At 40.8% G+C, this 16,286-nt stretch overlaps 1 protein-coding gene across 1 annotated transcript in view; it reads right to left on the bottom strand.

Moving 5' to 3' along the window:
- Window positions 1-400: 400 nt before the first annotated feature.
- spega (striated muscle enriched protein kinase a) overlaps window positions 401-16,286 on the bottom strand; it is a 39,740-nt gene continuing 23,854 nt past the window's right edge. The window contains exons 17-41 of the mRNA XM_026363995.1: window positions 16,130-16,234; window positions 15,610-15,816; window positions 15,344-15,467; window positions 14,449-14,621; window positions 13,844-13,956; window positions 13,498-13,666; window positions 12,945-13,044; window positions 11,616-11,816; window positions 11,133-11,190; window positions 10,977-11,054; window positions 10,704-10,876; window positions 10,541-10,567; window positions 10,291-10,443; window positions 10,134-10,176; window positions 9,956-10,021; window positions 6,764-9,380; window positions 6,512-6,679; window positions 5,517-5,639; window positions 4,465-4,629; window positions 3,484-4,186; window positions 3,157-3,396; window positions 2,758-2,981; window positions 2,581-2,656; window positions 2,142-2,291; window positions 401-1,959 (exon numbers count right to left, since the gene is read on the bottom strand). Of these exons, the coding sequence (XP_026219780.1) occupies window positions 1,722-1,959; window positions 2,142-2,291; window positions 2,581-2,656; window positions 2,758-2,981; window positions 3,157-3,396; window positions 3,484-4,186; window positions 4,465-4,629; window positions 5,517-5,639; window positions 6,512-6,679; window positions 6,764-9,380; window positions 9,956-10,021; window positions 10,134-10,176; window positions 10,291-10,443; window positions 10,541-10,567; window positions 10,704-10,876; window positions 10,977-11,054; window positions 11,133-11,190; window positions 11,616-11,816; window positions 12,945-13,044; window positions 13,498-13,666; window positions 13,844-13,956; window positions 14,449-14,621; window positions 15,344-15,467; window positions 15,610-15,816; window positions 16,130-16,234 (6,494 nt within the window). The 3' untranslated portion in view covers window positions 401-1,721. The remainder of the gene's footprint in view (window positions 1,960-2,141; window positions 2,292-2,580; window positions 2,657-2,757; window positions 2,982-3,156; window positions 3,397-3,483; window positions 4,187-4,464; window positions 4,630-5,516; window positions 5,640-6,511; window positions 6,680-6,763; window positions 9,381-9,955; window positions 10,022-10,133; window positions 10,177-10,290; window positions 10,444-10,540; window positions 10,568-10,703; window positions 10,877-10,976; window positions 11,055-11,132; window positions 11,191-11,615; window positions 11,817-12,944; window positions 13,045-13,497; window positions 13,667-13,843; window positions 13,957-14,448; window positions 14,622-15,343; window positions 15,468-15,609; window positions 15,817-16,129; window positions 16,235-16,286) is intronic.

The raw sequence follows: 16,286 nt of genomic DNA, 5'->3' as shown, positions 1-16,286 counted from the left end.
ACAACCCTACACTGCACTGTCAGTAAACATTTTAAACAGGACTATTGTTGGAACATACCATTGACTTTGCAGGCTTTTACTGGATTTCTATAATGCAGATAGCATCTCTTACGTTGGCTCCGTTTCGTGTGTGTGTTCCTGTAAACTATGAAAAACCTGGAACAGCCTCCTGGTGCTGGACCACCTGGATGTGACGGGTCTGTTATACTTAGTACTTAACACCGGGGCTTCACAATTCAACGTGTCACCAAACACCAAATTCTGAAATCAATCAATGTTTTGCCTTTCTTTTTTATTTGACACCTCTGTGTTTGAACTGTTAGAACGTCCTTGAGGTTTCCAGAGGACTGTCAGCTCACATATGAAGACCCCACACAAAGACAGACTAGATCTTCCCAATTGTATCAATAGTTTATTACATACTATCTCATAAAAACATTGTTCCACATATAAACACTGCAAATTGGTACATTTACAAATCTCCAACCATTCAAATCCATACAAAAAGGAACACTGTGAGCAATACACAAGACGTTCTATTATTACAAGGACTGCATGTACTGTATGTGTATGCATGTGTAAATGTGTGCATGTACGTAAGAATCTGTACGGATCCATCTGTTCCTTTAAAATCCAGATGCTGTAGTCAAATTTTTGCTTTGTTCAAACAATTTAATTGTGAATTAAAACCAATGGAGACACATTTACAAGGTAAGTGTTTTGGATGTTAATCCAATTTAGGCACTGACTGGGTGATCATGAATTGAGAAACCTGACCAACCAATAGGAATACTGAGAAACCACAGCAATTTACCAGCGTGTATGGGTTTTCTAAGAAAAATGTTATCTACATTACAGACTGCTTTTTGTAGTTGTATTACAGTTAGAGTTCAGCTTTAACCACAGAACAAGAAATTGTACCACAAATTCCTATCTCACCCGAAACAGTTCAATGTTACTGCGCGAGTTCTTTACACCAATCACAAAGACACTCCTTATTTTTATTTTTATTTCTTTAGCCTCTAAGCTAATTCAAAAAGTGAGTCAAAAATGCACGCGCACACATGCAAATAAATTAACATGGAAAAAGTAAACAGTTTCAAGAAATGACTATTTTTGGTTTTGAGTTTTAAAATGAGTAAGTAAATGCAAAAATAAATTAGCAGCTTAAAATCATGGTACATTCACATGAGTAGTTAACTAGTAAATTCAGTGACATAAATAAGGTTACACTGTAGAAACGTTAATGATACACATGTTCCAGGCTGATCATGCAGAGAACAATGTCTATCTAAATCAAACAATGTGCAATTTCAGAATTCACAATATGACTGAGAAATTGTGCAATCCGTGAAAGATAACAAACGAACATCCTGCGTCCTTCCAGTGGAACGGTTTATGAGCAGTTCTGAACTTTATCAATTCAATAAACACGTTGCTTGCTTCCTTTTTGTGTTTATGTTTCATCTCAGAATCCCATTAGTGTTGAATGTTGAAGTCTCCCAAAATAACCCACGGACTCTTGTCTTTTTCTAAGATATTTCAGCAATATCCTGCTGTCGGCCCATCCCCTGTGTGTCTGCCTGAGCCTCACTTGGCAGGCTGACATTTTTCATGCATCAGTAATTCACAGAGGACTTCAGATGGAAAGAGGTGTTATTTTGTTTCACTTTGTGCAGTGTCTACAAGCCCACGTTGGGTGCTGCATTTTCCCCATCGTCTCACTTTGAGCTGGGAACATGTGGCGCAGTCCCAGACGACGAAGACTGGGGCGAGCTCTGGTAGGTGCGCAGCAGCACCTTGTGCTTGGTGGCGCCCTCTGTGCGACGGGATTGTTGTTCCACCAGGAATTCTTTGAGCCGGCTGGAGGTGAAGGTGAGAGTCTGCCGCCTCAGCTTCATCAGGTAGGAGTCCTGCAGCCAGGCATGCGTGAAGCAGTCTCGTGTAGTTGGTCGCGCCCTGAACATACGTACATTAAATATCAAAGTATATTGTTGCAACCATCCTTAACAATTCAAAAACATACATTTTCAAGCAGCTTTTATTTGATGACTTGTAGAAATAATGTAAAACTATTCATTTAAAACTGTTTCTTCCTTAGTCTAAAGATGTCAAATGTAAACGAGCTTGTTAAAACTCACCAGGGGTAACTGCTCAACATCTTCTTTAGAAAAGCAGAGGCACTTTGAGACACATTTGAGTACAGTTTTGTTGGGTCAAACTTTGATATGAGGATTTTGGATTCAACTTGGAGAGGGTCTTTATCTTCGAAGGGTAGCCGACCACTTAGCCTGGTTGTGAACACAGAAAAATCAAGGTTATAGAGGCAAATTCCAACTTTTAAAATTCCCTTCATGTGGCACCAAACAGAGTTTTATAATAATATACTGAAGCACTGACTGGGCGCTTCACTAAGAAAACTCATAAACATGCTTTCCTTAAATTTATCTACAATCAGGTGTACAGTACAGTGTGTTTGAGTATAAAACACTGCTGACACTTTAAAAACAGTGGTTTACCTGTCATCGTTGTCAATGTAATGAAAAGAAACACAGTAAAAGACAAAAGAGTCCCACTCACATGATGTAGGTGACTACTCCAACAGTCCAAATATCGGCAGGAGGACCAAGTACCTCACCTTTCACCATCTCAGGAGCTTGGATCACATATATTAAGAAGAAAAAGACAATTTGGTGTTAATAAAAGGAAGAAACCAACAACAGCATGAACATCTGTAACCCTGGTGTGTTTCCTGACCCATGTACTCCAGGGTTCCTCTTCTTGAGTCCTGTTGTTTGAGGCTGAGTGGGTTGAAGCTCTGAGCACTTCCAAAGTCCACAATCTTGATGGCGTTAAGATTGGTAACCAGGATATTGTCGGGCTTGAGGTCCAGGTGGAGGACCCGGCGATTGTGGAGATACTCTACTGCCTGGAGGATCTGGACCAGGTAAAGTACCACATCATCCTCAGAGTAACGGAACCTAATGAGAGCAAACGGACAGTTTTAATAGACGACTGAATGATTTAACAAGATATTAACAGAATTTAAATTATGACTTAAAAGAGATGAATTAAATGTCTGTTTTATCATTTAAGGACTAAGTTTAACTAAGTCTACATAGAGATGGTAAAATGTAATGAAACCCTAACATCTACCTGTCTGCGAGGCTGTAAAGCAGCTCTTTGCCAGTGCAGTACTCCGCCACCAGCACCAGGTAGCGTGGAGTCACGTAGGCTTCATGCAGAGACATGACCTTTTCATTGTGAAGTGATTTCAGGATCTCGTACTCTTTCAGAATTTCCTGCTTGTTCTCTTGGCTGTAGGGAATGATCTTCGCCATGTAGATTTTGCCTGTTGCGTTCTCTCGACACTCTCGGATCACCCCAAACCGGCCCCTGGCAACAGATGGAGCATATTAGTAAGAAACAACAGTAAGAGATCAAGATCCACTTTGTTTAAAGGCCATCAATGATCTGTCTCACCTGGCTTTCTCCTCTAGGAAGGTGTAAGGTTTCTGGGGAACTCCCTGTTTTAGGGTGTTAGAGGGTGTAGTGCGTCCTGACGGGGTGCCTCTAGTGGGGGTGCTGGCTCCTTCACCAATGGGGCTCAGACCTGATGTCTGGAGCACTTGCGGGGTAAAGGACACAGGAGTTGGGGCCACGCGAGCGGTGACTGTGGTTGTAGGGATGTATGTGGGCACAGAGGCCACTGCTGGTTTGGTTGGTGTTGATGGTGGGGTGACAAGAGTAGGTGAGAGAGCTATGGGTGGAGTCTGGGTCATAGGCGTCACTACATTTACTGGACTCTGGGGTTTTAGGAGGACAAAGGGTGGAGGTGCTTTAACTGTGGATGCAGAAGGTAGAGTGGTTGCTTTTTGACCTTGCTCTGTCGTTATGTTTGAAGATTGCGACGGGGGATTTTCTGAAGGGCTGGAGGGCAGAGAAGATGGAGGGGTGGGAGTGACCGCCATTTGGGACGGTGATGCAATTGGTGGAGGGAAAGCAGTAGGGGGGGCTGTGTGTTTTGGAGGGGTGGAAGTAGATGTAATGGGGACAGGTATCCTCGGAGCATTGTTCTGAACTGTTTCTGTTTTGATTGTGGGCACAGTCACTGAGGTGGTGGTTGCTGGTTCAGGTGGAGATGAGACTGTGTTTTCCACAGCTACGGTGGGTGATACTCCTGCAGCTGCACATACAGAGTGACAGATGCAATAAAACCAAATAAAATACCAATTCTGCTTTTACTTATTCTATCTATCCTGCTGTGACTTTTACCCATTTTTATGTATTTTTGAAACAATAGAAATTTGCCATTTAGCTAATTCTCCTACTACACATACAGTTTTTCTAAGGTCAGTGTAAAGTTGTTTCCAGCAACTTAAAAAGCCGATGGTTGACATCAGAGGCATCCTGATACACTACATTCCAGTGCCTCTGATGTTAGCTATATATAGGTATAAATACCTTTTGGGTCCAGGCTGACTAGTGCTGAGCTGTTACTGTGCGGTCCCTGTCCGGCCTTGTTGACACAGGAGATACGGAACCTAAAGGTGCCACCTTGTGGCAGGTCTGTGACATTGTAGTAACAGTCAACAATTCCAGTTGCGACTGTCACCCAGGAAGAGTCTCCTGCAGGACAGTGGGAAATGAGATGAGTATACTTTCTATGATATTACTGCTATAACATCCTGCTCGCACATTAAGCCACCAGATATTATGTAGATGTTTATATACGTTCCAGTATCCACATTAGATTTGAGTATTTATGGTAATGAGATCAATGAGATGAGATTCTTAAAAAAACAGATGAACAAGTCAAATCAAAACTGAATGGTAAAATGTGTTTTAGTTCACATGTTCAACACATGATGGCAGTGTTGTCAAACGGATACGGTGGTGATTGGCTCATGGATAGAAATGTATGTACAGTATATAAAAACAAGTTAATGCACAGTTTGCCTGTCTTATTATGACAATTACCTATGCAGACTCAGCGAAACAGACCTGAATTAAAATGTGAAGTACTCGTAGTGAAAACCTATGTCTGTCAGTGCAGCAAAGATTAAAAGCAACACAAGCCAGAACTGAACCTGTCAGAACAAGATGTTCAATAAATATTAACAACTCTGACTCTCTTTCTTACAATGACTCACTGTGTATAATTACTTTTTTTAATGACAGCTGTGACAGCAGCACTGGTACAGTTGCTGTTCCCTTGTGGACTGACTCATTTGCTCTGTGGTATCTGTGCACTTACCACATACAGTACAAAGGAGGAGCTTGAAAAACTGAGTTGAATTAAAATTTTCCTTATATCACTATAATAGATGAGGTATTACATCTCATGCATTATATTACTACAGGATTTGAATATAGTTTTAAATGTCACCAACTACCTATATCTACCTATAGACTGGGGGGGACCTACCTATACCTAAATGACAAGCTGGATGCTCTTAAATGATAAAGTAATGAGGAGGTAGTTCATGGTTGGTTAAATTTCTGTACTCACTCACCTTCTGTTTTTCTTTCCAGTGTGTAGGTGCAAGGACAGTTGGTATCTGCTGGCTTCCAGAGCACCAGAGCTGTGTTGTTATAAGTCTGTGGGACTTCAGGGGTCCCTGGTCGTTTAGGAACATCTGTATAAGAGAAAAGTGAAAAATTACAAACTAGGTGAGAGTAAACTTTTATGCAGACACATGTTCCAGACCATAGTGCTGCTGGCTTTTCAGTGGACGGAGAAGACTGTGGTAATTTTGGGCAGCTGTAGCCGAAACCAAACTCAAAGTGTCATTGTCAAATTTGACAATGATTCATCTATTAAGCTGGTATGGACGATGGAGCCAATGCCTCTGGGGAGATAAGCTGTATGTTTCACTCTACTGATAAATTATCAAGGGAAGACAAATAGCATCAGTGCTATTTAAGTAATACTACATGTCCAAAGCAAATAACAAATAAATAAAGTTCAAATGCTATCAACTCCACGTGACATGCAGAAATGTCATTAATATGGCTGCATTTGTGCAGTATTGGCAATATCTAAGCTCTTCTTCTAGTTCTTATTACACACTTTGAATTTTATGCAAAGGCATGTAAGGTCACATTTAAAGTGTTGAATGTGCCATGTCATAGTCAATTTCAAAAGGGCAATATCTACCAATTAGCAGGAAAAATCATTTGTTCCCATTTCATGAATATGAGGTGAATATGAGGAAAACCAAAAATCCATTAAGTTAATCTTCAGTAAAGTTAATCTTCTCACATTAATTTCAGCTGTATTAATATTCATATCCTTGTCCCTGCAATAAAAATTCAATTATGTTAAATACATCCCAGCATGAAGTTAATTACTGCATGTCCATGAAAGGCAAAGGAACAGTTGTACCTCTAGTAACAGAAGAAAAGCTAAGACATATTTTTGAGTTTCCGTGTCCCATGTTCAATAACATAACAATTGAACTACTAGATAACACATTTCAATAGGGTTTTGCCTAAATAAGCTACTTACAAGCTATGGACAGTATACAGGAAGTGGTGGTGTTAGCTATGGGGTTGGTAGCTAGACATTCATAAATTCCAGCATCCTTTCGAGTGGACTTTGTGATCTTAAGAAGCTGCCTGCCATCTGGGTGGGAGATCAAGTGGATTCTGTCATCTACCTCCAACGCTTTTCTGTCTGAAAGACACAACATTTTAAGCAACCGTCCAGCAGGTTTCAGAAAAAAAAACACTATGATGCCAAACAATTTAAGTACAATACCTTTCATCCATGTAATTACTGGATGTGGACTTCCAGCTGGAAGGCAGCTAAGAATGACAGGTTCCCCTTCCAATAAAATCTGGTCCTTCAGTTTGATGTGGAACACTGGAGCAAAATCCGAAGCAGAGAGGATAAACTGCTGAGTTTTTGACGAACCATCCTCTTTGTGAATAGATGAAGGTAGATCGGACTGGGATGGAGCTTTGTCTTTTCTGCCCCTTGTCAATCCCCACCTGTCCCACCGTGATCTTCTGTCACTTTCTGAGGCTTTTTCAGAATGGATGCTAGACGTGGATTCAACGGATTCCTTGGATGCACCAGTGCCAGTTTGCTTTGCTAACTGATTCTCTGGGAGGTCCATTCCTTTGAGTCCGCGCCCTTCAGATTGTGAATGACGATGGCGGGTAAACAGCGGTGTCCTTGTTCTCTCTTCATCTCCTTTTCGCTCCTCAGATTGACTACGGATTTTTGAGGATATTCCTGCCACTTTGTTCTCAAACCTCTGTCGCATTGCCAGGATAGGGGAATCTGTAACCTTCTTCACATCTTTTTGACTTCCCTGGGCATCTTTGTCCTTCCTCTCCTCTGACTGGGTCCTTATTTTGCCAGAGATTCCTGCTACTTTGGACTCAAACTTGCGCCTCATAGCAGACACCGATGACTCCTCAGCTTTTTGATGTTCGGTGTCATCGGGCTGCTTCTGTGCACCTGTATCCAGGGACTTACTGCGACCAAAAGCCCATGAAACCCTCTTGCTTACAGCCGCTGACTGCACATCCTGATGCTTTTCTTCTTTGGGTTTCTCACCCTTCTTTTCAATGGATGTTGACCTCCTTCCCCGCAAGGAGAACCTCCCAATCAGGCTAAGTCCTGTATCCTTGTCTTCTTCCCTTAAATCTTGGACCGATTTGGATTTCTCCTGTAGTCCTTTGGATATCATTTCAAGAGGGGCCCCCCTTGGCCCTGGTCTGTAAACCTCTTCGCCCCTGTCGACATTCTTCCGGTTTAGTACGGGTGATTTCTCCTCTGATTTGTTTCTAGTCAACTTTCTGAGACCACGGGTCAAAGACGACTCCCGTTTCTTAAACCTTGCTTCAAACACTTCCTCTGAATCTATGTCTTTAATATCTGTTCTTAGCACAGGCTGGCGTGGGGCGACAGGAACGTCAGGGTTTGAGGATGTGGAAACAGTGCCAGGAGGCTGGGCTGCAGCTGCTACTCTGGAAAATACTGCTGGATATTCAGGTGATGGTGATGTAGCAGACTTTGCTATAGTGAAAGGATCTTTGGATTGGACCTCGTCAGATGACTGAGATAGCACTGCCCCAGTGGCCCTTTCATGTAAAGATGAAAGCCGACTATTTGGTCGCACTTCTTCATTTCCTTTCAAATTCTTTTCAATATTATTTATTAACTCCTGATTTTCTTTCTTTTCTTGTTTTTCATCGTCCTCCTCTATTACAATTATAGGAGTAATTATAGAGTGTGATCTAGACTCAGAATCTACTTTATCGGCCTTTACTATCTGGGTAATTTTCTCTGTTGTCACTCTTGGTGATGGGGTTATAAAAGTCTCTCTCTCTGCAACGGATGCACACATAGACTCCTCTGTTTGTTCTGTTAGTGCAGACATTGAGGTTGCCTCCTGGAGCTTCTTGCCCTCTACACTATCACTGCCAACAGATGGGATCTCTAAGGGGGCTCCAAACCTGCGGTGCAGCGGCATGGGTTCAGAATCCCCCTGAGTAAAGGAGGAGCTTTTGCGAAAAACTTTGGTCTTTGGTGTGTCCTCTCCAGGACTGTCTGAAGAAGCTGCTCTGGTTAGTGATGATGGCCCCAATTTGGATCTCCTCAAATTGCGATCTAGAGACACTGTTTGCCTCTCTTCATCCATGCCAAGTGTTTCAAACAGAGGTCCTCGCAGGCCGCTCATCTTTTTGTCCATGCTTGCTCCCCTTAGCAGCCGCTGTCTCATCAGTTCCAGTTTTAGGGCATAATCCTCCTGGCTTAACTTTGCTGCTCCAGGGCTTGGGCTGCGATTTGGTAATTCCATAGAAACAGCCTTTTTTAGACTCTTGTTACTCGCTTCTGAATCCTCATTGGCATTCGCCTCTTCTGGGTCAATGTGGAGAAGCAGTGCTGAATCAGCAGAGCTGCCTCTCCTCATGGTAGCTCGCTTGGCTTTGATTTCTGAATTGTCTGACTCTATACTTGACCCTTTTTTAAGGGGAATTTGTTTTGTCTTTTCCGTTCTCTCCTCATTTGGAGTTTCCACTTCATTTTTGGCCCTTTTACTAGCCACTCCTCTTGCACCTGTAACGTCAATGCTATCCTTTTTTCTTGTCGCATCAGCAAAAACACTGGAACATCCAGCGACATCTTCGTCCCCTGGGATCTCATTAATGGAGACCCTGGAACCAGAAAAGACCATGGACAGTGGCATAGGAACAAAAGGAAGCTCATCCACATCTGCATCGGAGTCAGAAGAAGAGGAAGGTGGTGGGGAGCTTTCTTTGAAATGCCGAGCCACAGCAATGGAGACGTGGCTGGATGAGTCATTCAGTAGCTCTGGAATGGACCTCATCACCATCTTGGATTTGTAGCTGACAAGGGAACGCTGAAAAAAGGCAACAAAGGAAAGTCTGTAGTCACCATGAAACAATCAACTGTTCCAGTTTTGCAACCTTGCCTCATATAGCATGCGTATATTCTGTTGGCCTAACTCAACTCAGCTATGACATTCTGAATATTGATGACTCCTGGGGGAACTTTTAGTGTTCTCCACAATAAAACTCAATTTAACTGCAGAGCATAAGATTTTATTAAATTGTAAAATATTAATTTACTAAAAAATTGCATTTGGACAAGCGAAAGTGGTTTCAGAAATTGATTTAATCAAAATGAGTGGGTTGCTTCTGTCAAAGAATGCAATTAGACAGAAAGAATTCCCTCTTAATGGTTAAATCTACCACCATTGAATAATTTACTTAGCCCTAAATTTAATTAACTTTTTATTTAGTTGCGGTGAAGAGTAAACATCTTCTGTAAAATACAGTCTGAGAAATCTTATATACAGTAAGTTTAGAAATTGACCTTAATTACGCTCTCTCTCTTTATTTTATGTTTATGTATGTTTTTACATTTCCACATACTAAGTGAGTGTTTAGCAGGCTGTTTGTCCACATGGCTTACCTGCCATCGTCTCCTAGACAAAACTTGTTTCAGCATAGCTGTGCTGATGCTCTTGTTCATTGTTGACTGAAAGACAAAAAGACGGGAGTCATCATGAGCCTTAGTGGAGACATAAATATAAACGTGAGACCTTTTGAGAAGTTCGAGAAAAATGTTGGCTTTTCAAATGATAGGGCACCTTGAACCACGAATGACGAAGGCACTCAATGGCACTGGGCCTCCTAGTAGAGGGAAAAAGACAGAGGGGGATATCACAGTTTAGTCACTGTCAAACAGTATGGTTAAACTAAATGCTTTTTTGTGTAAAAAGAGAGGACAGTTATCAATATGCTTACAGTCTGTCCACTACTAAAAGCTTGATGACAAATCCCTTCGCTTCTTTACAGAGGTCAGAAAACATGCTCTCTTCAAATGCCACGTTGTAGTTACGGATGTTTAGGGCAGTGTCTCTGTCATTCTCACCAGCGAAAGGTGACACACCAGTCAGGCTGCAATAAAGAAGAACAACATTTTCAAGAAAGAAAATGAGTAATTATTCTGGTTAATATTATAGTGCTAATCCGTTTATCAATCCATTTAACATACCAGAGATATGTGATGACACCAACAGGCCTGTGGGGAAGCAGGACAGATTAATTAGAAGTCTTTCAGGAACAACATAAAAGCACACAAAACACTGTTTTGCAGCAGATAACATGGTGCCTACAGTGTGCAGCCACTTCTGAATGCTGAAGAACAGGTGGCTCACCATATGTCTGTTGCCGTGGAGACAGGAGTTTGGTTAACAATCTCTGGTGCGACATATTCTGGCGTTCCATGTTTGCAGTAGTACTCCTCCGAAGTCTCTAATTTTATGGCATTCCCAAAGTCACAAATGCGGATCTGGTCACTCCCGGGACTTGCCATTAAAATATTTTCTGGCTGCAGGGGCGTACCCAAAGAAAACAATGTCAGGTAGGAATGAATTAATATGACACAACTCTAACATATTTGATACAGCAACACTGTTATGGACAGACACCTTTATATCGAGGTGGGCAATGCTCTTTTGGTGAAGATAACGAAGACCCTCCAAAACCTGCTGAACGCTACAGCGGATCTGTAGAGAAACATTAGCTAATTAACTCAAAAGTCCTCTTACATAATGATAGCACAGTGCAGCCAGAAGCACACAAACCTCCAGTTCCATGACTGTTGTTTTCTTGGCTATTCTTTCCAGCAGCTCCTCGTGACATCTTCACACAACAGTTGAGGGAAAAAAAAGCTGTGACTTGAATTCACAGTCCAAGTGGTAGGTGCATGAGCAATGAATTATAAATGAGCAAAACTCCCACACATCCTATCTCTTGCTAATTCCACTCATCGGCGATGAGTCAGAAAAAGAAAAAGCTGTGCCGCACTTCATTCATGCCTCCAGGGAACTTTGTAAGACATTAGGATTAATGCTTTGGATCTTGAGTGTCTTCGGGATGGATTTAAGCTTCACTTTTGGTCAGCAATGAGAGACATTTTGAACTGCACTGCACAGATGAGTGTGTTTTTTTAACAGAAATATGTGGGTAATTTTGAAAATTGTCTCAGAAATAGAAACAGCACAATAGAACAGCATATTAAAATACAGCATCTTGCTTCAGTCAGAACTACTGCATTGAAAGGATACAACTCTGTGATTAGAACCACCACATTTTTCTTCTCAAAGGCATCGTGGAAATAGAGAATCTTTTCATTGTCAAGCTCCGACAGCAGGTCCATCTCTCTGAGGGCCAAGGCTTTCCTCTTTCCTCGTGCAGAAATGAACTTGGCAGCAAACTCTGCCTTTCCCTTCTTCTGAGTCACTCTTTTCACGTAGGAGAAAGCCCCCCTGCACCAACAGTCACACAATGAAAGCATTAAGGATTTAATATGCACTAAATATATTGTTAATTGTTCAGCTTGAGTCAGTTATGATTCTTTTCAGTAGTCCCACAATAAAACAAATGTGATAGGCAGAATACAAATTAATGTCATACATGTATATTTTAGGTTGTTTGTACCTTTATTTAACATAATTATGTAATTTGCCGTGGCATCGCTGCAGTCCACATATCAAACTATAGTTAGATCATTGACGTTCGTTCTTGACCTTTGTGAACACTATGTCTGATAACATCAGTTCAAAAAGCCACTTAACAGCTTTTCACAGCTCATAATATGTGGAAAATAGCTACAATGTGAGATTATGAAATGCAAGGAAGATGATCTCTGATGTTAGATCTTCTACAGCACTGAAGCAGGGTAAAAAGTGAAACCACTTCATTTCAGGGGGTATGTTAATCTAAATCACTTTAAATGTAAAGGATACTTAAAAGGTCAAAAAATATCACAACCATAGCATTTTGAGCAACCAAGAGTGTATGCGTCTTATTCTGTGGCAGGCCACATTTACATTGACATAATTTAATAATTATTTTAATAATTATTATTTAAGTGATTATTTTAACTGAAATGAATAGGATAACTGAAAGTGAAATACGGATTACTGATAGTATTGTGCTTTCCCTTCAATTTAAAACCACTATTCCAGGAAAATGGCAAGACAAAAGGGGAGACTCTGGTATTGTTTAATTAACCTCCATTCTCCTTGGATGGTTTCAAGTAGTGTTGGTTAGAAGAAATCAGAATCTGATTTGCATTTGTGAGTTTCCCACTTTGTTTAATAATCAAAACACATCACATGTTGGGAAACAGATTTTCCCGCTCCGATCGCTCAACAATTCACAGTAAATGCACGTCTCTACCGAGGCGGACCAAAACAAATCATCTGTCAGCTAATGTATTCACTCGGCTCAAGCTGGTGACTCATCTCTTGCTTCTGTCTACTGTTTGTTAAGCAGGTGCAATCCCCCACACTCACCCCCTCTCACAGCCCAACCCTCGCAGTATGAGGAGGGATGACAGACACCATGACTGTGTGACCGTGCACACATTAGACACACACACACACACTCACCTCCCTATCTCTTTGTGGATATCATAGTAATCTGTCAAACGCCTCATCTTCCTCAGAATGGTTCTCTCGTCCTCCATTGGCTCTGCCACTTCTTTTTGCTCTGCGGGGAACAGCGACATAAGCATCTTTATTTGGGGCGTGTGTGCTTCACTGTACAATACATGTGTGCCAGCACAGTGACAGATGGTTTCATACTGTAGACTCCAAACACCTTGTGGGCCCGCCCATATGGTGTAGATTTAGAGGCGCAATTTTCAACTACAACTAGCTTATACTGGTGTGTTATGCAACAGTAAATGAATATAATTTGAACTAAATGGTAAATATAATCAGCAAATAGAGGAGAGGCCTCTGGTAAATCAGTTTGTAATCAGGTCTTCTTTTATTTCTCATTATATTCCAATGATTATCTCTCTGCACAACTGAATTAATTTATAATGAAAAGATTCTACCTCATCATGCTTTTTTTTGGTTTCACAATTTTATTATCTCTTCAACTGAACGTGTGTAAAAGCAGTGTGTTTGTGCACACAGTGTTGTTGTCGTTATAGACCTGTATGGACCGTGAGCTCAGCCTTGCAGGAGTTGGAGCCAGCCAGGTTCTTCGCAGTGCATGTGTAAACACCAGAGTGTTCAGTGCTGGCGTTGAGGACAACAAGGGAATATTCTGGGTCATCATACACAAATGTAAAGTAGCTGCTTTCAGAGAGAAGCACGTCATCCTGCAACAGATCAAGCAATTATCAAAATGGTTTAAATTAGAGTAATAATACTGCTAATATCAATGCAGCATTTTCCTGTCTGTTGTGCTGCACCACTGCAAAATGTATGCGAAGGAAACAACATGATATGAAACTGTCTTTTTTAAATTATTATTTAATGTTTGTACTCTCAATCACCTTATACCACAGAATATCTGGGTCTGGTTTCCCTTCAACCACAACAGCTAGACGACACATCTCCCCAGTGTGAACATCCACATCCTCCATGATGGTTTCAAACTTAGGAGCCACTACAAAGAAAAAGCAAAAAAAAAAAAAAACAACAAGAACCTATTTAAGACCTCTAAAGCATTCAACACTGTAACTGGTCAAAATTTATGAATAAGGGAAACAATCACCCTTAATGCAGTTTCTAGAGTTCATGTTTTTAGATTTTAATAACCATGAATTTATCTTACACGGATCATAAATAAATTCTCAATTTTCTCTTCTTTAGGTCACTAAATTATTAAATTTAAATTAATTAAAATTAAAGTCCCACAAGGATGCTGATGTTTTTCTATTTTAAAATCTTTAAACATTCACATAAAGGGGTTACATTTCAAAACAGAACAGTTATAAAATGTATGATTACATTACTTGAAAATAGCTACAGCTAAAGTTAAATTACAAGCAGCTTTCTTTGTTGGCATTTAATACTACCAAGAGTAAGTAGTACGTTCTTTAGATTCTCACTAAAATGCTAAATTTATCATGTGGTTCTGTGTCTGAACTAAACTGACCTGCCATGGCCAGCTGAAGGGTGCAGAGGTCACTGCCGAACTGGTTGCTGGCAGTGACTATCAACTGCCCAAGGTCTGTGCTCCTGACTCGCTGAAGCTTCAGGGTGTGCTGATCATCATCTGGCATGCTCATTTCATACATCCCTGGTTTGTTGACCAGCACCATCCCCCTCCTGGCAAGCACACAAAGGCAGTATATAACAGTCAAGACCTGTTCCCATGTCCTTAAAGCAGCTCAATTTCTCTGCTTTAAGATGCTGTCACATTGCCATTCGGATTTTTCATTGGGGTTATTTTTACAGTTGGATTATGTATTATAAACAAAGATCAGAGATCTAAGACACTGAGACTCACTAACTTCCACAACACACACTTAATGGAGACTTGTATTCTTTAAATAAATAAATAAAATAAAAAATCAGGTGAGACAGGTAAATCTTGAGTACAGAAAGCCTTTCTCCAGGGACTTGCAGAGCTCATGTGTTTCAATGTCAAATGCTAAATTACATCAAAGCAATATAAGCAACTGCACAGCAGTGCTTCTCTTTCCTGGTTCTCTGGATCTAGACTCGTCCTATTTTTCAGCTATGATAAGCATCGTTACATATTCCATCCCACAATTTTTAAAACTTTTCCCTCATGAGGATGACCAGCAGGGCTCTTGCTCCTGAGAGACTCTTTCTGTAGACATTGCTTTGATAGCAGAAATACGACACTGTATTGACACATAGACTCAAAACTCATTAATTCAGCACACGCCTCAGCCACAGTTGGGCTTTCTCTCATCCCGTAGAATTCTTTCTTTGGTGTATGATTTCTGGGAAACTACCAACTCTATGAACAAAATTATTTACAGATGCACCTGTAATCTGGCATTAAAGAAACAAGTACACACCTCTTCCATGTGACAACAGCATGTACGTGATTCAGTGTGATAGTGATGCTGGCAGACTGGTTCTCAACCACATAAACAGTGTCGGGTTTGTCCAAAATCACTGGTGCTTTCCTCAAATATGGTCCTATAGAGGAGTAAAATTAAAAATGAACTATGTAAAATTGGAACTTAGTAAATACAAATTAATATATAAAATATATATATCACGTTCTTTAAGGTTCAATATTTGGACCAGTGACAGTGTAAGCCTTCTGCAGACCTAATACCTCTATCCAGCAGCTGAACCAGATCAGTGGAAGGTGATGGTTTGCTAAATGTCTTGCCAGTAGACGTCAGGACTCTGAAAGCGTAACGAACTCCCTTAGACAGGGAGGTGACCGTGTAGTTAGTCTCCTTTAGGTTGGATGCCACGACAGACCACTGGATAGAGCCAAGAGGCTGCTGCTGAACCACATACATCAAGGAGCTGGCATCTGTGGACACATTTAGTGATTTCTTTATCTGGGCACTAACCGACAGTGCAGTGCTAAGATACAGAGAGAGACACTTAATTTGTTTTTTTTTTCAAATCTGAGCTGATGAGATATAAAAATCCAAGGGGATTAAAATCATCTCAAAGAAAATAAAGCCAATAAACAACACAAACTGTGCTAAATAGTGTTTCCAGGGACATGTTTCATGTTTACTTTATTAAATAAAATAAAACCGTCCTCAAGATTGCAGAAGAAATTAAACTGTGCGAGATCTAGGCCAAAGAAAGGATTTAAAAAATAAAGAAAAACCTACCAAATGAAGGGTCAAGCCTCTTTGGTCTCTTCCAGCTCAGGCTTATAGTTTTCCCCGTTATGGCATCAATCACTGGAGGGCCATCAGGGGGGTCAGGAACAATATCTGTTTTCAGACACACAAATCCATTAACATACACATATAAAGGCTGTAAGGG

Source organism: Anabas testudineus, chromosome 2, assembly GCF_900324465.2.
Source record: "Anabas testudineus chromosome 2, fAnaTes1.2, whole genome shotgun sequence".
NCBI lineage: Eukaryota > Metazoa > Chordata > Actinopteri > Anabantiformes > Anabantidae > Anabas > Anabas testudineus.
This window is presented reverse-complemented; position numbering and strand designations above follow the sequence as displayed.